The sequence below is a fragment of the Alexandromys fortis genome, unplaced genomic scaffold, assembly GCF_014885135.2.
Source record: "Alexandromys fortis isolate MF-2015 unplaced genomic scaffold, M_Fortis_MF-2015_v1.1 scaffold_26, whole genome shotgun sequence".
Lineage (NCBI taxonomy): Eukaryota > Metazoa > Chordata > Mammalia > Rodentia > Cricetidae > Alexandromys > Alexandromys fortis.
Genome location: NW_026067894.1, coordinates 14101541 through 14119096, shown reverse-complemented (window position 1 = coordinate 14119096; position 17556 = coordinate 14101541). Strand labels below are relative to the sequence as shown.

The 17556-nt window shown below is 49.2% G+C and overlaps 1 protein-coding gene across 3 annotated transcripts; it reads right to left on the bottom strand.

Annotated features, from left to right (window-relative positions):
• Nucleotides 1-341: 341 nt before the first annotated feature.
• Gjb3 (gap junction protein beta 3) lies at nucleotides 342-6424 on the bottom strand. 3 transcript variants are annotated; one of them, XM_050153368.1, is made up of 3 exons: nucleotides 5811-6424; nucleotides 5080-5140; nucleotides 342-1904 (listed from the first exon to the last, which is right to left on the bottom strand). In XM_050153368.1, the coding sequence occupies exon 3, from the start codon at nucleotides 1862-1864 to the stop codon at nucleotides 1058-1060; it is 807 nt and encodes a 268-aa protein (XP_050009325.1). In that variant the 5' UTR covers nucleotides 1865-1904; nucleotides 5080-5140; nucleotides 5811-6424; the 3' UTR covers nucleotides 342-1057. The 3 variants fall into 3 exon arrangements, with proteins under 3 accessions (XP_050009325.1, XP_050009317.1, XP_050009307.1); XM_050153360.1 differs by lacking the exons at nucleotides 5080-5140; nucleotides 5811-6424 and adding an exon at nucleotides 4389-4950 and having other exon boundaries at nucleotides 343-1904; XM_050153350.1 differs by lacking the exon at nucleotides 5080-5140 and having other exon boundaries at nucleotides 378-1904; nucleotides 5811-6420.
• Between the last annotated feature and the right edge of the window lie 11132 nt (nucleotides 6425-17556).

Below are 17556 nucleotides of genomic sequence, written 5' to 3'. Positions count from 1 at the left end.
GAATAGCAGGTCTTGTGTGAACACAGTGTGGGGATGTGGGCTGAGTGACCAAGGTGCGAGTGTGATTTGTCTGTTTTGAGCGACCGTGATTGTGTGTGTGTGTGTGCTCAGACCGGTCTAACTTAAGAAGGCTGGAGGCGCCCTCTGGTGGCCACAAGTAGAATCCTAACGTGAGCATTCCCGCCCCCCTACACCCATGGTTTCCTGACAACAGTTGCCATCAGCAACTCCACCCTTTCTCAACCTCAGCTTCAGCCTATGTCACACTTCGAAAGTAGCTTCATCCCCAAGCCCAAGGGCTCTTTCCTATCCCTGGGACTGGGTGGAAGTTGGGGAGAATGGAGGAGAGACGCAAACTGTATAAAACGAAACTTTATTGCTTTAAAGAAAACTGATTAGGATGTACGGGTTCCATGCATGCGCCCAAGGTCCTGGCCACAGGGTGCAGTGGACTGAGCACCCTGGAGGAGGAAGAAGAGTATTGCTGCCTGAAGATGGAGGTTGGAGAGGGTGATCCAGAGGACCCCTGGGTGTCCCAAACAGCAGTTGACATGACAAGACTAAACTACCACTTTCTACGTTCGTTCTTTGGCCTCTAGAACATTCCACATAGGAACCCGAGCAGCTTCTCACGGGGTGGGGGTGGGGTGGGGATTTAAACACTCTCTCTGGCTGGCTGTCCCCTATCCCCGGCCAGCACCCCTCCTCTGAGATCCCCAGTTCTTTTTGCTGTTGCTACCTCTTTTGTAGAGCTCCCTCCATTTCTCTCTTCCACGGTGCTTTTCTGCCAGGCTGCCTGGCCTGGCAGTCCCCTGGGGTAGGTAGAAGCACTGCTTACCAGCTCAGCTAAATAGACCCTTGCACGCATGTAGTTAATTTGCTAATCTAAATGTCTCTCTGAAGCTGGGTTTGCCATACCAGGTAGCCAGCACAGAACCCAGAATATCTGTATCATATGAAACTGGCTTGCTTAGTGAATTCAAAGTGGGGGCACCCAGCCCCGCTAAGGACCCCTCCACCCGCAGTACCTCCCTGCTTCACTTCTCCAGCTTGCGGTTCAAATGGGGGTCAGATTTGGAGCTGAAGCCTGCGGCTTGGCATCGCCTGGGTCTGGTTCCTGGTCCCCACTCTCCAGAAGCTTGTGGTGGCAGTGGCAAGTGGAGGCTCGGCTGGAGGACTTTGGGGAGATGCCACTCTTTTTAGGCTTGCTCAGGCCTCGCATAACCCTGTGGAAGATGAGGTAGCAGATCTCACAGATGGTGAGAATAATGCAGACAGCGGAGGCGCCTACCATGAAGTAGGTAAAGACTTTCTTCTCCGTGGGCCGAGCGATGTAGCAGTCCACGGTGTTGGGGCAGGGTTCCACGCCGGCACACTGTACCAGACGTGGCATGGTGAAGCCGTGCCAGAGCTTGTGTAGGGCATAGAGGAAGACGAATTCAATGATGAGTTTGAAGACGAGGCTGAGCAGGTAGGTCCACCACAGGCCACCGTGCTTCTTGCCAGGATGGCTGTACAGCTTGGTACATTGCTCCCCGTACTTCTGGCGATGCTTCCGCTCCCGCTCCTCGCGGTAGGCTACGTGCAAGATGACCAGCATAGAGGGACATGTGACAAAGATGAGCTGCAGGGCCCAGAGGCGAATGTTGGAGATAGGGAAGAAGTGGTCATAGCACACGTTGGTGCAGCCAGGCTGCCTGGTGTTGCAATCAAAGTCTTTTTGCTCGTCACCCCACACGCGCTCAGCCGCCACCACATACACCAGCACCCGGAAGACGAACACGACTGACAGCCAGATGCGCCCGAAGGCTGTGGAGTACTGGTTCACACCACTCAGCAAGTCCTGGAGCTTCTTCCAGTCCATGGTGCCAGCTCACGGCTGGGGAGAGGGGCACTGTACCCACCTGAGGGGACAATGGAGAAAATCGTTATGCTAATGGTTCGCTTGATGACTTTTAATTATAATTAAATGATTAAAAATATTTTTTGTTTATGGATATGTGTGTTATTGTTTATATATGTGCACATGCCACCGAGTACAGAAGAGGGTATGGGATCCTCTGCAGCTGGCGCTGATAGACCATTGCAAGCCACCAGACTATGTGGGAACTGAACTCTCGTCCTTTGATAGATCTCTTAACTGCTCAGTCATCAATCCAGGCCTGACTCTTTTCTTTTCTTTTCTTTTCTTTTCTTTTCTTTTCTTTTCTTTTCTTTTCTTTTCCTTTCCTTTCCTTTCCTTTCCTTTCCTTTCTTTCTTTCTTTCTTTCTTTCTTTCTTTCTTTCTTTCTTTCTTTCTTTCTTTCTTTCTTTCTTTCTTTTTTGGTTTTTCGAGACAGGGTTTCTCTGTGGCTTTGGAGCCTGTCCTGGAACTAGCTCTGTAGACCAGGCTGGTCTTGAACTCACAGAGATCTGCCTGCCTCTGCCTCCCGAGTGCTGGGATTAAAGGCGTGCGCCACCACCGCCTGCCAGGTACAGTGGCACATGCCTTTAACCCCAGCACTCATGAGGAAGAGGCAGGCAGGTGGATCTCCATGAGTTTGAGGCCAACCTGGTCTACACAGTGAGTTTTAGGACAGTTAGGACTATATCACAAGACCTTGGGTTGAAAGAAAGAAAGAAAGATTTCACTATGTAGCTCAGGCTCAGCCATCCCTCCACCCCTCGTCCATTTGCATTTTTATTTTTTTAAATACAAAACAAGTTTCACAATTTAGCTAGACTGGCCTGGAACTAGTGACTGCCTCCTGAGTGCTGGGAGTAAAGGTGTGCACCTCCATGCCCACACTCACTGAGCTTTTCCTTTGGGTGGACCTGGTCAGTCATCACCAGGATCTAAGAGGTGATGACCCTTCCCAAGACACAGATAAGACATGGAGGCTCATGAGGAACATGCAACCCGCCCAGTCAGCATTAGAGTGTATTGCAGACAATGACCCTTTACCGTGGTGCTCACAAGCTCTCTCCTGCGCTCTCTCTCTCTTTCTCCCTCTCCCCTCATTTAACCCTTTGGGAGGGCACCCTGGAGTGGCGCCCACTCCCCTTCCAGCTAATGGATGGAGAAGCTGATAATCAAATGACTACAAATCATATTGAGTGTCCGATAAGTGCTGGTGACTCATGACTGCAGGGCGCAGGCAGGCCAGGAATTTGCATGAAGAGGACTGGACTTAGGCCCATGTTCTTCCTTCCCTTCCTGGATGCCCACCTCAGACCCTTTTTTTTTCTTTCCCTTTTCAGACAGCATCTCGAAATGGCTTTGAACTCTCTGTATAGCCAAGGATAACTTTAAAATTCTAGTCCCCCCCCCCCCATCCTCTGCTTCCTGAGTGCTGGTTTTGCAGGAGTGTAATGCCATGCCCATTTTATGTGGTACTGAGGATGGAACCCCGGGGCCTCGGGCATGCTAGGCCAGTACTGACTGAGCCCCAAGTCACAATTTTGAAAACTGTTCTCTCATTGACGTCTCGACAGCGTGGCGTTGTGAACCTATTCTACAAAGAGGCCCCTGAAGCTGGAAGAGGAGAAAGGACCTGGCAATAATTTTTTCTTTTTATTTACATTTTACTTTTAGGTGTATGAATTTTGCTGGCATGTATTTTTCTATACACCATATGGGTGCCTGGTGCAGATGGAGGCAGGAAGAGGGCATCAGATCCCCTGGAACTGTAGTTAGAGACAGCTGTGAGCTGCCACGTGGGCGCTGAGAATCAAACCCAGGTGCTTTGGAAGCGCAGCCAGTGCTCTTAATAGTTATCGCCCCGTCGCCAAGGCCTGCCAACATTGCAGTCAGTGGTAGTAAAGGCAGGAGGTTGGCACCAGAGGAAATGCACAGGGGTTTGGGTCTCTTTCCTAGGCCAGCACTCATCTCAGAAGCTATGTGGAGACAGCAGGGCCTGGGGGATCCCAGCCACCCCTGGGTTTGCTGTTGGCCCCGGCTTTGTAGAGACTGATCAGGCTGGCTCATCTTCCTCCCAGTTCTGGGTGACTCAGCGGGTGTAGACAGGTGGGTCAGATGAGTGTACCTGGGGTTGGCATGCTGATGGGGTGTGAGAGTGTTTACCTCTCCCCAAGCCCACGTGGACCTGAGTGTGCACGGGAGTGCTTCAGAGGCTGTTCCGGATGGGAGGACTACTGGACCACCACGTGGGCCCAAGCTGTCGTTATCCTTGTCCATATTCCTGCCACAGTCCCCTCATGGGCCCGGGAGCTCTTCCTTGCCCCCTGAAGCCCATTAAATCACAAATGATTACACTTCCCTTTCTTAAACCTCTTCCCTCCCTCTCTCTGTGCTTAAATCGCAACCCCAAGAGTCTATACAGCCCTGTCACCCGGCCCCTCCCCCCATGCGTACTCACACGTGCAGACACACGCACGTGCACACTCACCTTGCCTCTCTCTGCCCAGACCTTGCCTTGATTGCTCCTGCCTGGAATGGTCTTCCTCTAGAACCTTAGGTGGCCCGACCCTAAATCACTACTTCAGTGTCTCGGCTCCAACAACAATCCCCTTAGGGTCTCCTCTCAAAGGACTTCAGGTCTGAACCTGCTCCAGCTAGTCTGTTCCAGTTCCCTTTGTTTTCCTAAGTCCTCAGTATCAGTTTGAAATTTAAGTCTTGGTCTTCTATTTGTTTCTTTGTTTTTGTTCTCATTTATCATCTGTCTGTCCAATTAGCAAGCCTACTTGACTGGCTGGCTGCTTCTAAGTTTGATACACAAAACAGCATACAGTAGGTACTCAATTCACGCTGAATGAGTAAACAGGGGAAAGCTGAGTTTTCAGAGAGGCGGTGGGAGGGCTGGCCGGGATTGCAAAGGAGTTAGAAGGCAGTACACTTCCTCAGTATTGCTGCCTTCCACGGGGCCTGTCTTTTGAGAACCTCAGTTCTGGACAAGATGGGGGTGACCGTGAAGCCCTAGTACTCGGACCCTCAAGGGTTTGCTCCGGATACTGTCTAAGCCCTGGCCTCTATGGAGGGGCCATGGATTAGCACCTGGATTCTGATCTCCCATTGTCGCTTACTAGCTAGGGGACATCCGAGAGATCTGTCTGTCGCTAACCCTGTTCCTTATCTCCTACCTTGGGTTGCTGTAAGAATCCGTGACTGTTCCCTCTCCAGCCTGCTCTTCCAAGGCGTGCTCTGGGAGAGGTAGGGGGAGGAGAGGGGAGTTCCTTTTACTGGTACTTCTAATACTGCAGCGCACCCCCCCACACACACTCTGGGGCTCCCTATTCTCCGTGCAGGCTGCCCAGTTCCTCCTAAGACACACCCCAGACAGACTCACTTGCAAAGTATTTCCCGCCTAGCCCGTGCTGGGGACTGGTGGAGCCGGTTCTGGATCCACCATCGCCCCCTAACTCCAGCTGCCAAAAAAATCGTTTTTATCCAGGTGCAAGACAGAACCTCTCCGTCTCTTGCTTTCTACCCCTCACTGTGGCTGACTCCAAAGGTAGAGCTCCCCATTAGGGCCCTGGGACCCTAGTTTCCTTCTATTCCAGGTAGCTTGGGAGCTTGAGGACCTGGGAAGGGGGCGTCCTTCTGGCAGCCTTCCAGCGGCTAGTACCGCCACCGGGTCCAAAATGCTTTGTGGTGTGTGTGTGTGTGTGTGTGTGTGTGTGTGTGTGTGTGTGTGTGTGTGTTTGTGTGTGTGTGTGTTGGGGGGAAGCAAGGCGGTCTCTCCACTGCCCTTCTGCAGCACTCTATCCTCAGCCTGGACGCGTGGGCAGGCTTCAGTCCAGCCCACCAGGAGATCTCTATAGAGAGGGGTGTTCAGTGCCCAGGATTGTTGCCGCCCCTTCCCGGTACTTACGGTCAGCTGCGCTGCCTCCGTTGGGTGGCTCCTAGTGCCCAAGACCCACGGCAGAGGAGGAACGAGGTGGGAGCCAAACCCGGCTTTGTGGCCTCAGTGAGGCTCCTGGAAAGAGGTGGCGTGGAGGAGGGGCGGCCTGGAGGAGGAGCCTGGAGTCGCCTCAGGGGTCCGAGTTCTAATCCCGAAGCAGCTGCGGACCCGGGAGCCCCAGGCTGCTTCGCAGGGCCTCGGCTTGCTGGCGTGCAATGGGGGCATTGATGGCCACTGACAGGGCTGTTGCAAAGGCTACAATGACATGAGGGCGTGAAACACTTTGCAAACTGTTAAGTGCCTTGGCAGGAGGGATGGCAATAAAGGACTGGCCCAGCCCACAGTGGTGGTTACCACAGATACCCCGGTCTGCGCCCTGCCCTTCTGGATCACCGCCTGCCACAAGGTCTCAACCCTGCGTTGGAACACCGCAGGACGGGCGGGGATTCCTGCCCTGCTTGCGTCCTTGATGACAATCTCCACCAGGCAGGCAGATGTGTCTTTGTGACAGTCCTGCGGGGCTCACAACTCTGGGCTGGCAGCCTGAAGGGACACAACCCGGAAAAGAAATCTCAGGAGCAAGGGTGGTTGTGCTTGGAGCGATTTCAGAGGACCCAGTCTGTCCAAGGGTGTGTGGAGCCGCGTGGGAGGCAGAGCTTGTGAAGGGCGGAGGCCTTGAGGGGCTCCTAAACTGGGCTCTGGAGACCAGGGACACTTAGCCTTATTTGTGTGTCAGGACTGGGATCCCGAAAGCCCCTAGAATCCCAGGAATGGAAACCCAATTTTTTCCCTGGGGATCCCCAAATCTTAGTCACAACCCTGCCCGAGGCTTCACTGTCTAGACAGAGATGACTGTTGCCCGACCCTGGTGACTATTCATCCCACTTGCTGTATCCACTGGTGCCAGCTTCTAATCTACAAAAGGCGCCCATTGTTAGGAGGATCCGCTACTGTGTTCTCCTATGACCCGGAGGGATTCCTGTGCTCCTGAGCTGTGCTTTCTGGGACAAGGCTGTTTCCTCCAAGTGCTTTATGCTGTTTTAGCAGCATACAAATTAAGTATCTCCGGTTGCTTCAGTACTTCAAGGAGGAAAACGGAGGGATGTGCTCAGGTCCACGTGGAAGAAGTTACACAGCTGGCTCCCAGAGAGCTCAGTGAAGACGGCTTTGGATGAGGCTATCTTGTACTTGCTATGGGCACGGCCCTTATCAGTACCATGACTGAGCAGTGCTGGGGGTTTCTGGATGGCTCTGCTAATGTCACTGTGTGACATGGGGGGACCCTGACCCTGCCACCAACTGCTTATCACCTATTACTCTCCTACTTCAGAGCGACACTCCTGCCCCCATTTCCGAACTTGTGTCACCACTGCGTCACTAGGGAAAGGCTTGTCAAGGTCACTTGGGACTCCGTCAGGCTAAATCCCACAGATGTAAATCCTTGACCTTCTGAAGCAGCTGTCGCAGTGGGCTCACGCCTTCCTGCTCAGAGCACCTTCCTCCCCCAGCTTCCCTGACGCCCTCCCTACTTCCGGGTCCCTGGGATGCCTTTCCTCAGGTCTCTCTTGTGGGTGCTCTGGGCCAGGCTCAGCATCTCCCATCCCAGGTGAGCTCACCCAGTCCTACCCATTCACCGACAAGCTCGCATGTTCATGGTTGGCGCTAACAAACACAAGATTGCATAACTAGACTTCCCACAAGTCCACCCAGCTAATAGGTTCTGGTTCTCCTTCTAGAACAACCTGCGCACGCCTAACTATAGAGAAGCCATGGCGGGGTGCTATGTGTACCACTGAGTGCTTTGATTTGTTCCTCTCAGCAGACAGGGTGCTTTCTTTTGCTGTTTTAAAGAGGCGGATCGCGTTTACACTATCATGTTAGAAGTCGCACACAGATGGAAATTAAGGCTGCTTCCAGTCCTTTCTTTCAGGGCTAGGCAAGTATGGCAGAGTTGGCAGAGCACTTACTGGTCCCTCCCTCTGTCTCCTCCCTCCCTCCTTTTTCTCCTCCCCATCTATTCCTTCCCCTCTTGCTCCTTCCACTGCAACAAATCTCCTTGAACAATATTATTTGACCTATCTTTTTCTTCTCCGTATGTGTACACGCACACACGCATGCATGAGTGTGTGAAAGTGAATGTCTGCTCCTGGATCTAGGTCAGAGGACAATCTTGTGTGAGTCCTCAGCTTCCTCCTTGTTTGAGACAGGGTCTCTCTCTCTCTCTCTCTCTCTCTCTCTCTCTCTCTCTCTCTCTCTCTCTCTTTTGGTTTTTTGATACAGGGTTTCTCTGTAGCTTTGCAGCCTATCCTGGAACTAGCTCTTGTAGACCAGGCTGGCCTCAAACTCACAGAAATCCGCCTGCCTCTGCCTCCCAAGTGCTGGGATTAAAGGCATGCGCCTCCACCGCCCGGCTGAGATAGGGTTTCTTGTTCACTGCTTTGTAACCAGGATGGCTGGCCCTGAGCCTTCAGGGAGTCCCCTGCCTTCACACCCATCTCACTATAGGAGTGCAGGGATTCCAGACGTGAGCTATTGCGTCTGACTGTGGGTGGGTCTAGAGGATCTGAACTAGGGTCCTCATGCTTGCTCTGCAAGTGCCTTCCATACTGAGCATGTCCTCAGCCCTAACTCATTTAAGATGATGTCTGTAGGGTATGTTCGCAGAAGTGGCGCTTGTGGCTTAAGGTGATGTGCTGTTTAATGTGTTGGTAGATATTGCTGAGTCCCTTCCGTGGCTGCCTTGGTTGGCATTACCATGACATATCAGGTTTTCCCCAGTCCTTGCCACGAGAGAGCATTATCAAATTCTATGACATTGTATGTGTATTTTTGCTTCTCTTAAGAGATCCTAGTCTTTGAGAGTATTTGAAGAGTCATTGTGTTGTTGGATTTTTCTTCTTGTAAACGTTCCTATGCCTTAGTCCATTTCCCACAGCTAACTTACTGCCTTTTTGTTATTTACTTCTTGGGAATGCTTTGTGTATTAAGGAGATGTTGTCTGTGACACAGATAGGGTTTCTTCTACTAGAGAACTGTCTTTTGACTTTGCATATGCATTCTCAAATTAAAAATAGTTATGCGATATATTTTGATCCTGTTATGCCCCTCCCCCAACTTCTCTCAGACCCAACCCACCTCCTGACCACTCAACTTTATGTTCTTTCTTTTTTTCCTCTCTTTCAAAAACAAAAAACCCACAAACCCCCAAACGACAAGCCCCTACAAAAACACAAATATGAAAATCAAAATAAGCAAAAGGCCAAGAAAGACAAAAAATGCTAAAATGAAACAAAAAGTCCGTGTGTGTGTGTGTGTGTGTGTGTGTGTGTGTGTGTGTTTTAGTTTTGTGTTAGTAAACTACTCCTGGACACAGGACTTATCCTTTGCAGAAGTTTTGTCAGTGAGTACCAACTGTATATGTAGTTTTTTTTTGCCATGCAGAATTAAACATTATATAGTCATATGTGTAGTTTTTAAGGTCTCTGGGTTTGGTCATGATTAGAAATGCTTTTGCCCTGTTTTCCTCAAGTCAGTGACCTAAGGAGATAAATCAGATCTATTGAAGTCTCGTGGTGACTGTCATTAGCTTGAGACTAATACCTACTCTCTCCACAGCCACAAATAAGCTGCTGTTTTGTCTCCTGTCTCACACTGTCCCTTTGATCATACCTCCTTGGTCACACCGGTGGGACCCAGTGATGTAGAGATTCCTCAGACAAGCCGTCTTCACACCCATCTTCTGGTTTTCTCACGTGCTGCTCGTGGCTCTTCCTCTTTGTTGGAGAGTCACCTTTCTCTAGAGTGCCCTTGCTTACCCCTTCCTCAGCAGCCCCTGTTCTAAAGTCCTCTGAGGTCAGCCACAGAAACAGGGAGCCCCTGAGCCATATCCCTGCCACGTCTCCAGACCCTTGATTACTGCCTGTGAATGACATGCTTGGGGACCAGGGATATATGTGCACACGGTGTGTCTGTGTATCTGTGGGTGTGCATGCGTGTGCATGTGTGCATGCATGTACACGCAACCCTGGGTAGCTGTGTCTTGGGTATAGTGTGGGCTATTAAGGTAGGTTTTTGTTTATTTTGCTTTGTTTGAGACAGGATCTCATCTGTAGTTCAGGCTGGACTCTAACTCGTGGTAGTACTCCTGCCTCAACCTCCGGCTCTGGGAGTGCTAGCTACCACACCTAGCTGTGTATGTGGGTTTTGCTGCATGTCAAGGTGAGGGATTGTGGAGATGGCCGTGTGCTGGAGCTTGTGTGCCCCCGTGGCTGCATGAGGTGGTGGTGCAGGATCCTGTCTGTGGTGCAGCTGGTTAATCTCTTCTGGTGACCAGATATTTTTGACACATAGGTTCTATTATTCTAACCCCACTAAGGCTGCCTCTCCCTGTTGACACCTGACAGACCCCCCTCCTCCCGCCCCGCCATTGGCCTTTGCCTCATCTAGAGTGAGCTGGGCGAGCTCACCATTCCCATGGAGAAAACGCTTTTGAGAACTTTGAGGTCTTGTTACCCTGCCCTAAATTTCCTGCTTTTTGAGTTGGGTACTGTGTGGGAAGTCTTCTAGTCCACCCCTTTGCCTCAGGGCAAGACTGGGTTGCACCAGGGCTTGGCAGTCATCTTCTGCCACCCCCATACCCCTCAGGCCTGCCACCTGGCATCTGGGGGTGGCAGGCCCAAAGCCACTGCTCTGATTCTAGCCCAGGCCCTGCCCTACTCCCAGGCCACTCCTTCTGTCTAGAGCTGTGTCCCAGCCTCAAGCAAGGGCTTCTTAGGAAGTGTCAGGCCTTCAATTCCCAGGCTGGGGCTGCCCTGGTGGTGGTGTGTGCTCAGAGATTTTCTCCTCCCTTGAACAGAGAGTTGGGGCTGGGAGATGGCACTAGGGAGCAGGTTCTTTGGAGGATGAGACTTTCCAGCTGGCTTGGGGCTGCAACCAGGCAAGAGGCAACTCTAGCTGGAGCCCTACACTGCTTCTGCGACTCTCAGAGTTGCTTAGACCTTCTGCACAGATCCCTTTACCTTCCAGTAGAGCGGATGCTTGTCTTCCTTGATTTGCTGTCAGGCCTCAGTCACTGTGTGTAAACATTTCTGCTCACCTCTCCAGAATCTGGCTCCACCGCCTCGCATCCACTTATTTTATTTTTAAGAAAAGGTCTCACCATGTAGACCAGGCTAGCCTCACACTCATAGAGAGCTGTCTGCCTCTGCTTCCTGTGTGTTGAGCTAAAGGCACAGGCCTTTATACCAGGCCTCAGTCTTTGATTCTTTTTTGCTTGTTTGTTTTGTGACAGAATCTCCCCGTGTAGTCTAGATTGGCCTTGAACCCACAACCCTCCTTTCTCTGTTCCTCAAACACTAAGATTATAGGTGTCTGCCACCATACCCCATAACTTTTGATAATTTACTGAATATTCTTCATTGCAACAGACATAGTATTTCCACAACATCAAGAAAACAAACAAAAAAAACACACACTTTTTTTTGCCATGTGTGTATGTGTGTGTATGTGTATATATGTATATATATATATATGCACGTGTAGTATGTGCTCATAGGCACAGACATCTGTGAATACCAGAAGGGAGCATTGGGTCCTCTGAAACTGGAGTTACAGATGGTTCTGAGATACCTGATGTGGGTTCTGGGACCCAAACTCCTGTTCTTTGCAAGAGCAGCCAGAGCTCTTTAACCACTAAGCTATCTCTCCAGGGCTTCACCAATTTAAAAATTTTTAAAAATCAGATTTGTTTATTTGTATGTGCGTATGTATATGGGTGAATGTGCTACTGTGTGCATGAGAAGGTCAGAGCTCAATTCAGGAGAGTCAGCTTTCTCCTTCCATCATGTAGGTCCTAGGGTTCGAACTCAGGAGGTCAGGCTTGGTTGCACGCACTCTTACCTACCAGCTATCTCATTGGCCCTCCAGATAAAAAACAAAATAAGAGGGGTCATTGAGATGCCTCAGTGGGTAAAAGTGCTTAGCCACACAAGCTTGGCAATCTGAGTGTCATTCCAGAAACCCATATAAAGGTGGAAGGAGAGAACTTACTTCACGAAATTGTCCTCAAACTTCTATTTGTGCTCTGTGGTGCACACACACACACACACACACACACACACACACACACACACTCATGTGCACGTGCATGCACACACAGACAAATAGGTTAAAAAGAACATATCTTCGTTGATTATAATTCTTTGAGCATTTGCTTGATTTCGTTTCACCCTTCTATGGAAAAATTCTTGCAGGTGTTATGGCTCGTGTTCTTACATATGGCAAACCAAGGCTGGAGAGCAGCTGGGTTACATGGTCAGTTCCAGGAAAGCCTGGGTTGTTGTAGGGAGTGGGCCACTTGTTTGTCCCGGTCACCCAGCTAGCTTAGCCCTGAAATAACCACACAGAAACTATATTAATTAAATCACTGCTTGGCCCATTAGTTATAGTTTCTTATTGGCTAATTCTTACATCTTAATTTTACCCATTTCTATTAATCTGTGTATCACCATGTGGCAGTGGCTTACTGGGTAAAATTTGGCATGTCTTACTCTGGCATCGGTTCCATGGTGGCTCTCCCTGACCCCGCCTCTCTTCCTCCCAGCATTCAGTTCTGTCTTCCCCGCCTACCTAAGTTCTGCCCTATCAACTAGGCCAAGGCAGTTTCTTTATTCATTAACCAATGAAAGCAACACAGAAACAGAAGGACTTCCTATAGTTGGACTCTGTCTCAAAAAATAAAATAAAAAGGTATAATACAATATTATGCAGTAAGGCTAAAAGAATAAAAAAAATGCTTTATTCCCTCTTAAAAGTATCTTAGTCAGGATATCGTCCCCACATTATATCCAAACAGTTTTTGTCCAGGTCCTTACAATAAACCCGTGGCAGGAACTCCCTCCCTGAAGCACTGAGGGAAGTTGGCTCCTTTCTCCTTGAATCACTAGGCTCACTTGCCTCTGGGATGTCACACTCCTCTGACTTTTTCCTTCTTGTCTGGACTCTTTCTCCACCTCCTTCGTGGTCACCGCAGCTCTCTCTGAGGCATTGAGGTGCCTTAGGGTCAGTCCCCAGGCTCCTAATCTTCTCTGCCCTCCCACTTGCTCGGTGAAACCATCCAACATCAGGGGTTGAAATACCAACGTTCGGGTTGAGGAGACGGCTCCGTCGCTACGCTGCTGGCTCTGCAAGTAGGAGCACTAGAGTTTGATTTCTAGAACCCATGGAAGAAAGCTGGGTGTGGGGCCAGGAAGATGGGTCAGTAGTAAAAGCGCTTGACGCATAAGCTTGACAGCCCGAGTTCAGCCTCCAGAAGCTATGTCAAAACATGGTGGTGTAACTCTAAAACTCGCATGGCAAGATGGGAGGTGAAGATGGCGTGAACACCCAGAAGCTGAAGGCCAGTTCACCTGGAGTACACAGTGCAGCAGGAACAAGAGACCTTGCCTCGGCAAGGTGGATGGGACCCGGTTCCTGAAAGTTGTCCCGACTTCCGCATCACACAGGCGCCTGCACTCACATTCTCTGTCTGTCTGTCTGTCTGTCTCACACATGCACACGCATACACATGCACGCACACGCACGCACGCATGTGCGCACACACATGCGCACACGCGCACACACGCACACACACGCACACACGCACACGCCTACACAGAGCGTAAGGATGATAATGATGCTGCTTGACGATATGACGACCATAACAAAGCCCAGATGTGGTGATGCAGATTTGTACTCTCAACCCTGTGGAGACAGAAACTGGGGCCTCCCTGGGGTTTGCTGGCTGACCAGGCAGCCTAGTTAAAGTAGTGAGTTCCACCACAGTGATAGACCCTGTCTCAAAACACAAGGCGGTCAGTGTCCTGAGCAATGACACTGGAGGTTGACCTCTGGCCTCCACAAGTGTGTGTGCACCCACTCACCTGCCCACACACTCACACCAAATCTGAAAGTCAAGTCAGGAGGTATGGTGTCTATTTCCTGGCTCTTTGGATGTGGAAGCAGGAGGATTTAGATTTTAAGCCCAGCCTGGGCAATATACAAGACTTCATGTTAAGGTAAGAATAGAAACATCAGATATAGGATGACAACTTCTGATTCTTCCCCAAGTCCAGGCTATTTCTCTGAACCTTGTGCCCATGAACCCAGATGTTAGTCATCTATTCCCCAGGGATGCTTAGGAATCTCAAATTCACCCTCCCAAGTTAAGCTCGTCCTCCCTCCCTCCCTCCCTCTCTCTCCCTCCCTTCTCTTTTCCCTTCCTTTCTCCCTCCTCCTTTCCCTCCCCCCCTCTCTTTCTTTTTTTCTTTTGAACTCTGACACAGGGTCTCACTATGTAGCTCTTGCTGTCCAGGAATTCTCTGTGTAGACTAGATTGGCCTTAAATTCACAGAGATCCACATGCATCTGTCTTCCAAGTACTGGGATTAAAGGTCCCATGTACCAAGTAAAGGTCCACTGTGCCATGATGTCTGGCTCAATCCAAGATTGCCAGACTTAGAAGCAAAAACAGAAACAAAACAACCCACCTCCCTCAAAAAAAAAAAAAAAAAAAAGCAAAAACAGGCAAAAATCAAGACATCAAACTAAATTCAAAATTCAGCCAGGACATAGAACATGCTTGTATTAAAAAAACAAACAAACAAACAAACAAACAAAAAAAACTGTGTAGTGTTGGAGGTTGGGGAGATGCCTTGACCCGTAAGGGCACGTGTTGCTCCAGCATGCAAAGGCCAGGCTTGATATAGTGGCTTTGAACGGGCACGGGCACTGGGATGTTCTGATGTAGCCTTGAAAAGATTCCTTTGTATAACGATGCAAGCACACAATAGGCACTTCATCCCAATCCTACACCCCAGTCACCCTAATCCCCAGCCGCCCCCATCAGGCATGGGATTTGGCTCAAGACTGTTTTCAACACAGCCAAATCTTCCTTTGCTGTTGCTAGGTCTGGGCTCCCTGCAGGACACCTGTGTGGGAACATTCAGAGACAACTGCAGAGGTGGACCAGGCCTCTGGGTGGGAAAATGGAGGATTAGAACCCTCCTGCTTTGCTGATGGAAATCTAAAAGGGTGCGGTGCTTGCAGAAGACAATTTGGCAGCTCCTCCAAAGGTAAACAGGCTTCTCACAGGATCCAGCAGATTCTCTCCTAGGTGTATGCCCCAGAGGATGGAACCCAGGGATGCAAACCAACCCTTGTATGGGAATCTCCACAGCAATGCTGCTCATGGTAGCCAAACAGTGAACACGACCCAAATGTCTGCCAAAGGGTGAATGGGTAAAGAAGCAAAATTGGGTATAAACAGGCAATGGATTTTTAAAGACTGAATCTCATTGTGTAACCCAGGCTGATCTGGGTCAGAGGGAGCTGTCTTACCCCAGTCTCTTGAGGGCTGGGATTACAGATCTGACCGACCGCTGCTGCTGTGATTTCATGCATCAGTACAAAGGGAGCAGGGTTTGCTACGGGCTACAGTGTGGAGGAATTGTGAAGGCCTTGCCTAAGACTTAGGCCCTAAGTCAAATGGACCTGTCAAAGGACATGTACTGTATGGCCCTACTTTTAGGAAATGTCAAGTGTAGGCAAACCTGTGGACACAGGAACTAGATTAGAGGTGACCAGTGGATGGGTTGAGGGGCGAATGAGGCTTAGTGCTTAATGGGTACAGTTTCTGCTAGGCAAGATGAAAATGTTCTGGAATTAAATAGTGGTGATGGCCGCACAGCATTGGGAGGGCAATTAATGGAGCTGCATGCGATGCCTAAAATAGCCAAGAGGGTGGTTTTAGTAGGATGTATACTCTATCATAACGAAAAATTCAGAATATAGTTTTGAGAGTCGGTGTCCTGATGACTGTCAAGGAAATCAAGCTGGAAGAAGACAGCATTAGCCAGGGACCAGGGACAGAGCCTTTCCCTGGGGGGGGGGGGGGGGGGCTGTGGAGATGCAGGACAAGTGGTGGAGAAGGATGAGTAAGGTCACAAAAAGAAGGCTGGGTACTCTCGTGTGTGTGTGTGTGTGTGTGTGTGTGTGTGTGTGTGTGTTTGTGTCTCTTTGTGTGTGTCTCTCTGTGTGTTTGTGTCTCTTTGTGTGTGTCTCTCTCTGTGTGTCTATGTGTGTGTCTCTCTGTGTGTGTCTGTGTCTGTGTGTCTGTGTGTCTGTGTACCACTCTCTGGGGGGGGGGCAGCCTTCAGCAGCAGCACAGGGCTTTGGTAGGAATCCACGGAGTCTGCTAAGCTAGATTTTCTATCTGAGGGGGGTTAGGGAAAAAGGCGCTCACTACTAAACTCTCTCCATGGTTTTCTTCTTTAGTCTCTCTCTCTTATTCTCTCCATCCTCTCATGCTGTTTTATAGCTTTTGTACTCTAACAGACTCTTCCGGGCAGTACAAGAATCAAAGCGGTTGCATTTCATTTCTCAAGCGAATGATTATAGGGAAAGACATGTTTTTCGTCTTCCTCATGTGAGTAAACATTGTATGTATTACAGGTAAAAAACGCATTATCCCACGAAGCTACGTGCATTCATACCCAAGCAACTTGTTGTAGATTAACCGTGTGGGCAAGCAAGGTGCTCTTGTCAGGTCTTTTACTGGCAGGATGCATTTTGCAGTAACAGAGAAAGGGCCAATCACTTTATTACAGATCTTAAAAGGGAGTCTTATAAGGAATCTTAAAAGAATCACAAACCTAAACTTTCATATATGAAAAAGAATCTGTCAGCTCTACTTTAAATCTTTAGGATACATATCCATTCATTAATAGTTTTTTTTTTTTAATATCAGGAGACTGAGGGCAGAAATGGGCATAAGGAATTAATCATCACCTTTGGTCACCAACCAAACATCAGCCAGTAATAATTGGGCCGCTTTGTTCTTGTTCCCTGACCTCAATGAGTTCCTCATTCGGCTATGGGCCTCTCTGAAACTTTAGATTGTCTTCTTGGGTTTTTCCACCTCAAAGTTATTTAATGCCACGGACCGTCCCTCTCGGAGACCGCCACCCACGGGAGAACAGGGTGAAGGATAGGATAGTCAGGATACGATGCAAGGGAAATGACAGACAGACACACTGTGTAGTGAAAATCTGCTGCAACTTTACTTCTGTAAAGCTTCAGTTTTTGTACAAAACAGATCAAAGAACTTGGCAGGTGCATTACATCACCCCACTCAGGGTTCCAGACATAAATCAAGATTAAGCATAACCAAAATAGAGCTTCTTCTACGTGCTCCTTTCTACGTGTTCCCCCTTCCGTGCTCAAGATGTTGGCAAGGACTTTTAGTTTTGTTTTGTCTTTTAGAATTCTGTCTCACACCATTATTTACTTTCTACCGTGGGTGACTAGTTCTCAGGGTCCTGTGTTTAGCTTTCCATCTATATAGTTTTTATTCTTTGTTCCATATCTCCTAATAGTTTTCTCATTTTCTCATGATAGTTCTTATACCAATATATTAAAACTAGTCTCATGTTATCAATAATTTCCTTTCTTTCCTTCTTATTATAAAGACTCCAGGGTTTCTGAGATCTAGCTAATCTTTTCATAAAGGGGAATTTTCTCTAACTCTCCTTTTCTTCTCTAAATCTGATTCACCTTGATGATTCCCTCGTAACATATTAACCTTAGCCGCTTCTGTTTCATAAATAATAAAGTTTCCCAGGCTCATGTGGCGTGGGGCATACTTCAGTTCCTCAAGGACTGCTTTATTGAACAGTGGAGC

Coding starts and splice junctions, on each gene's coding strand:
- Gjb3 (XM_050153368.1), bottom strand. CDS start 1,864: ATGGACTGGAAGAAGCTCCAGGACTTGCTGAGTGGTGTGAACCAGTAC.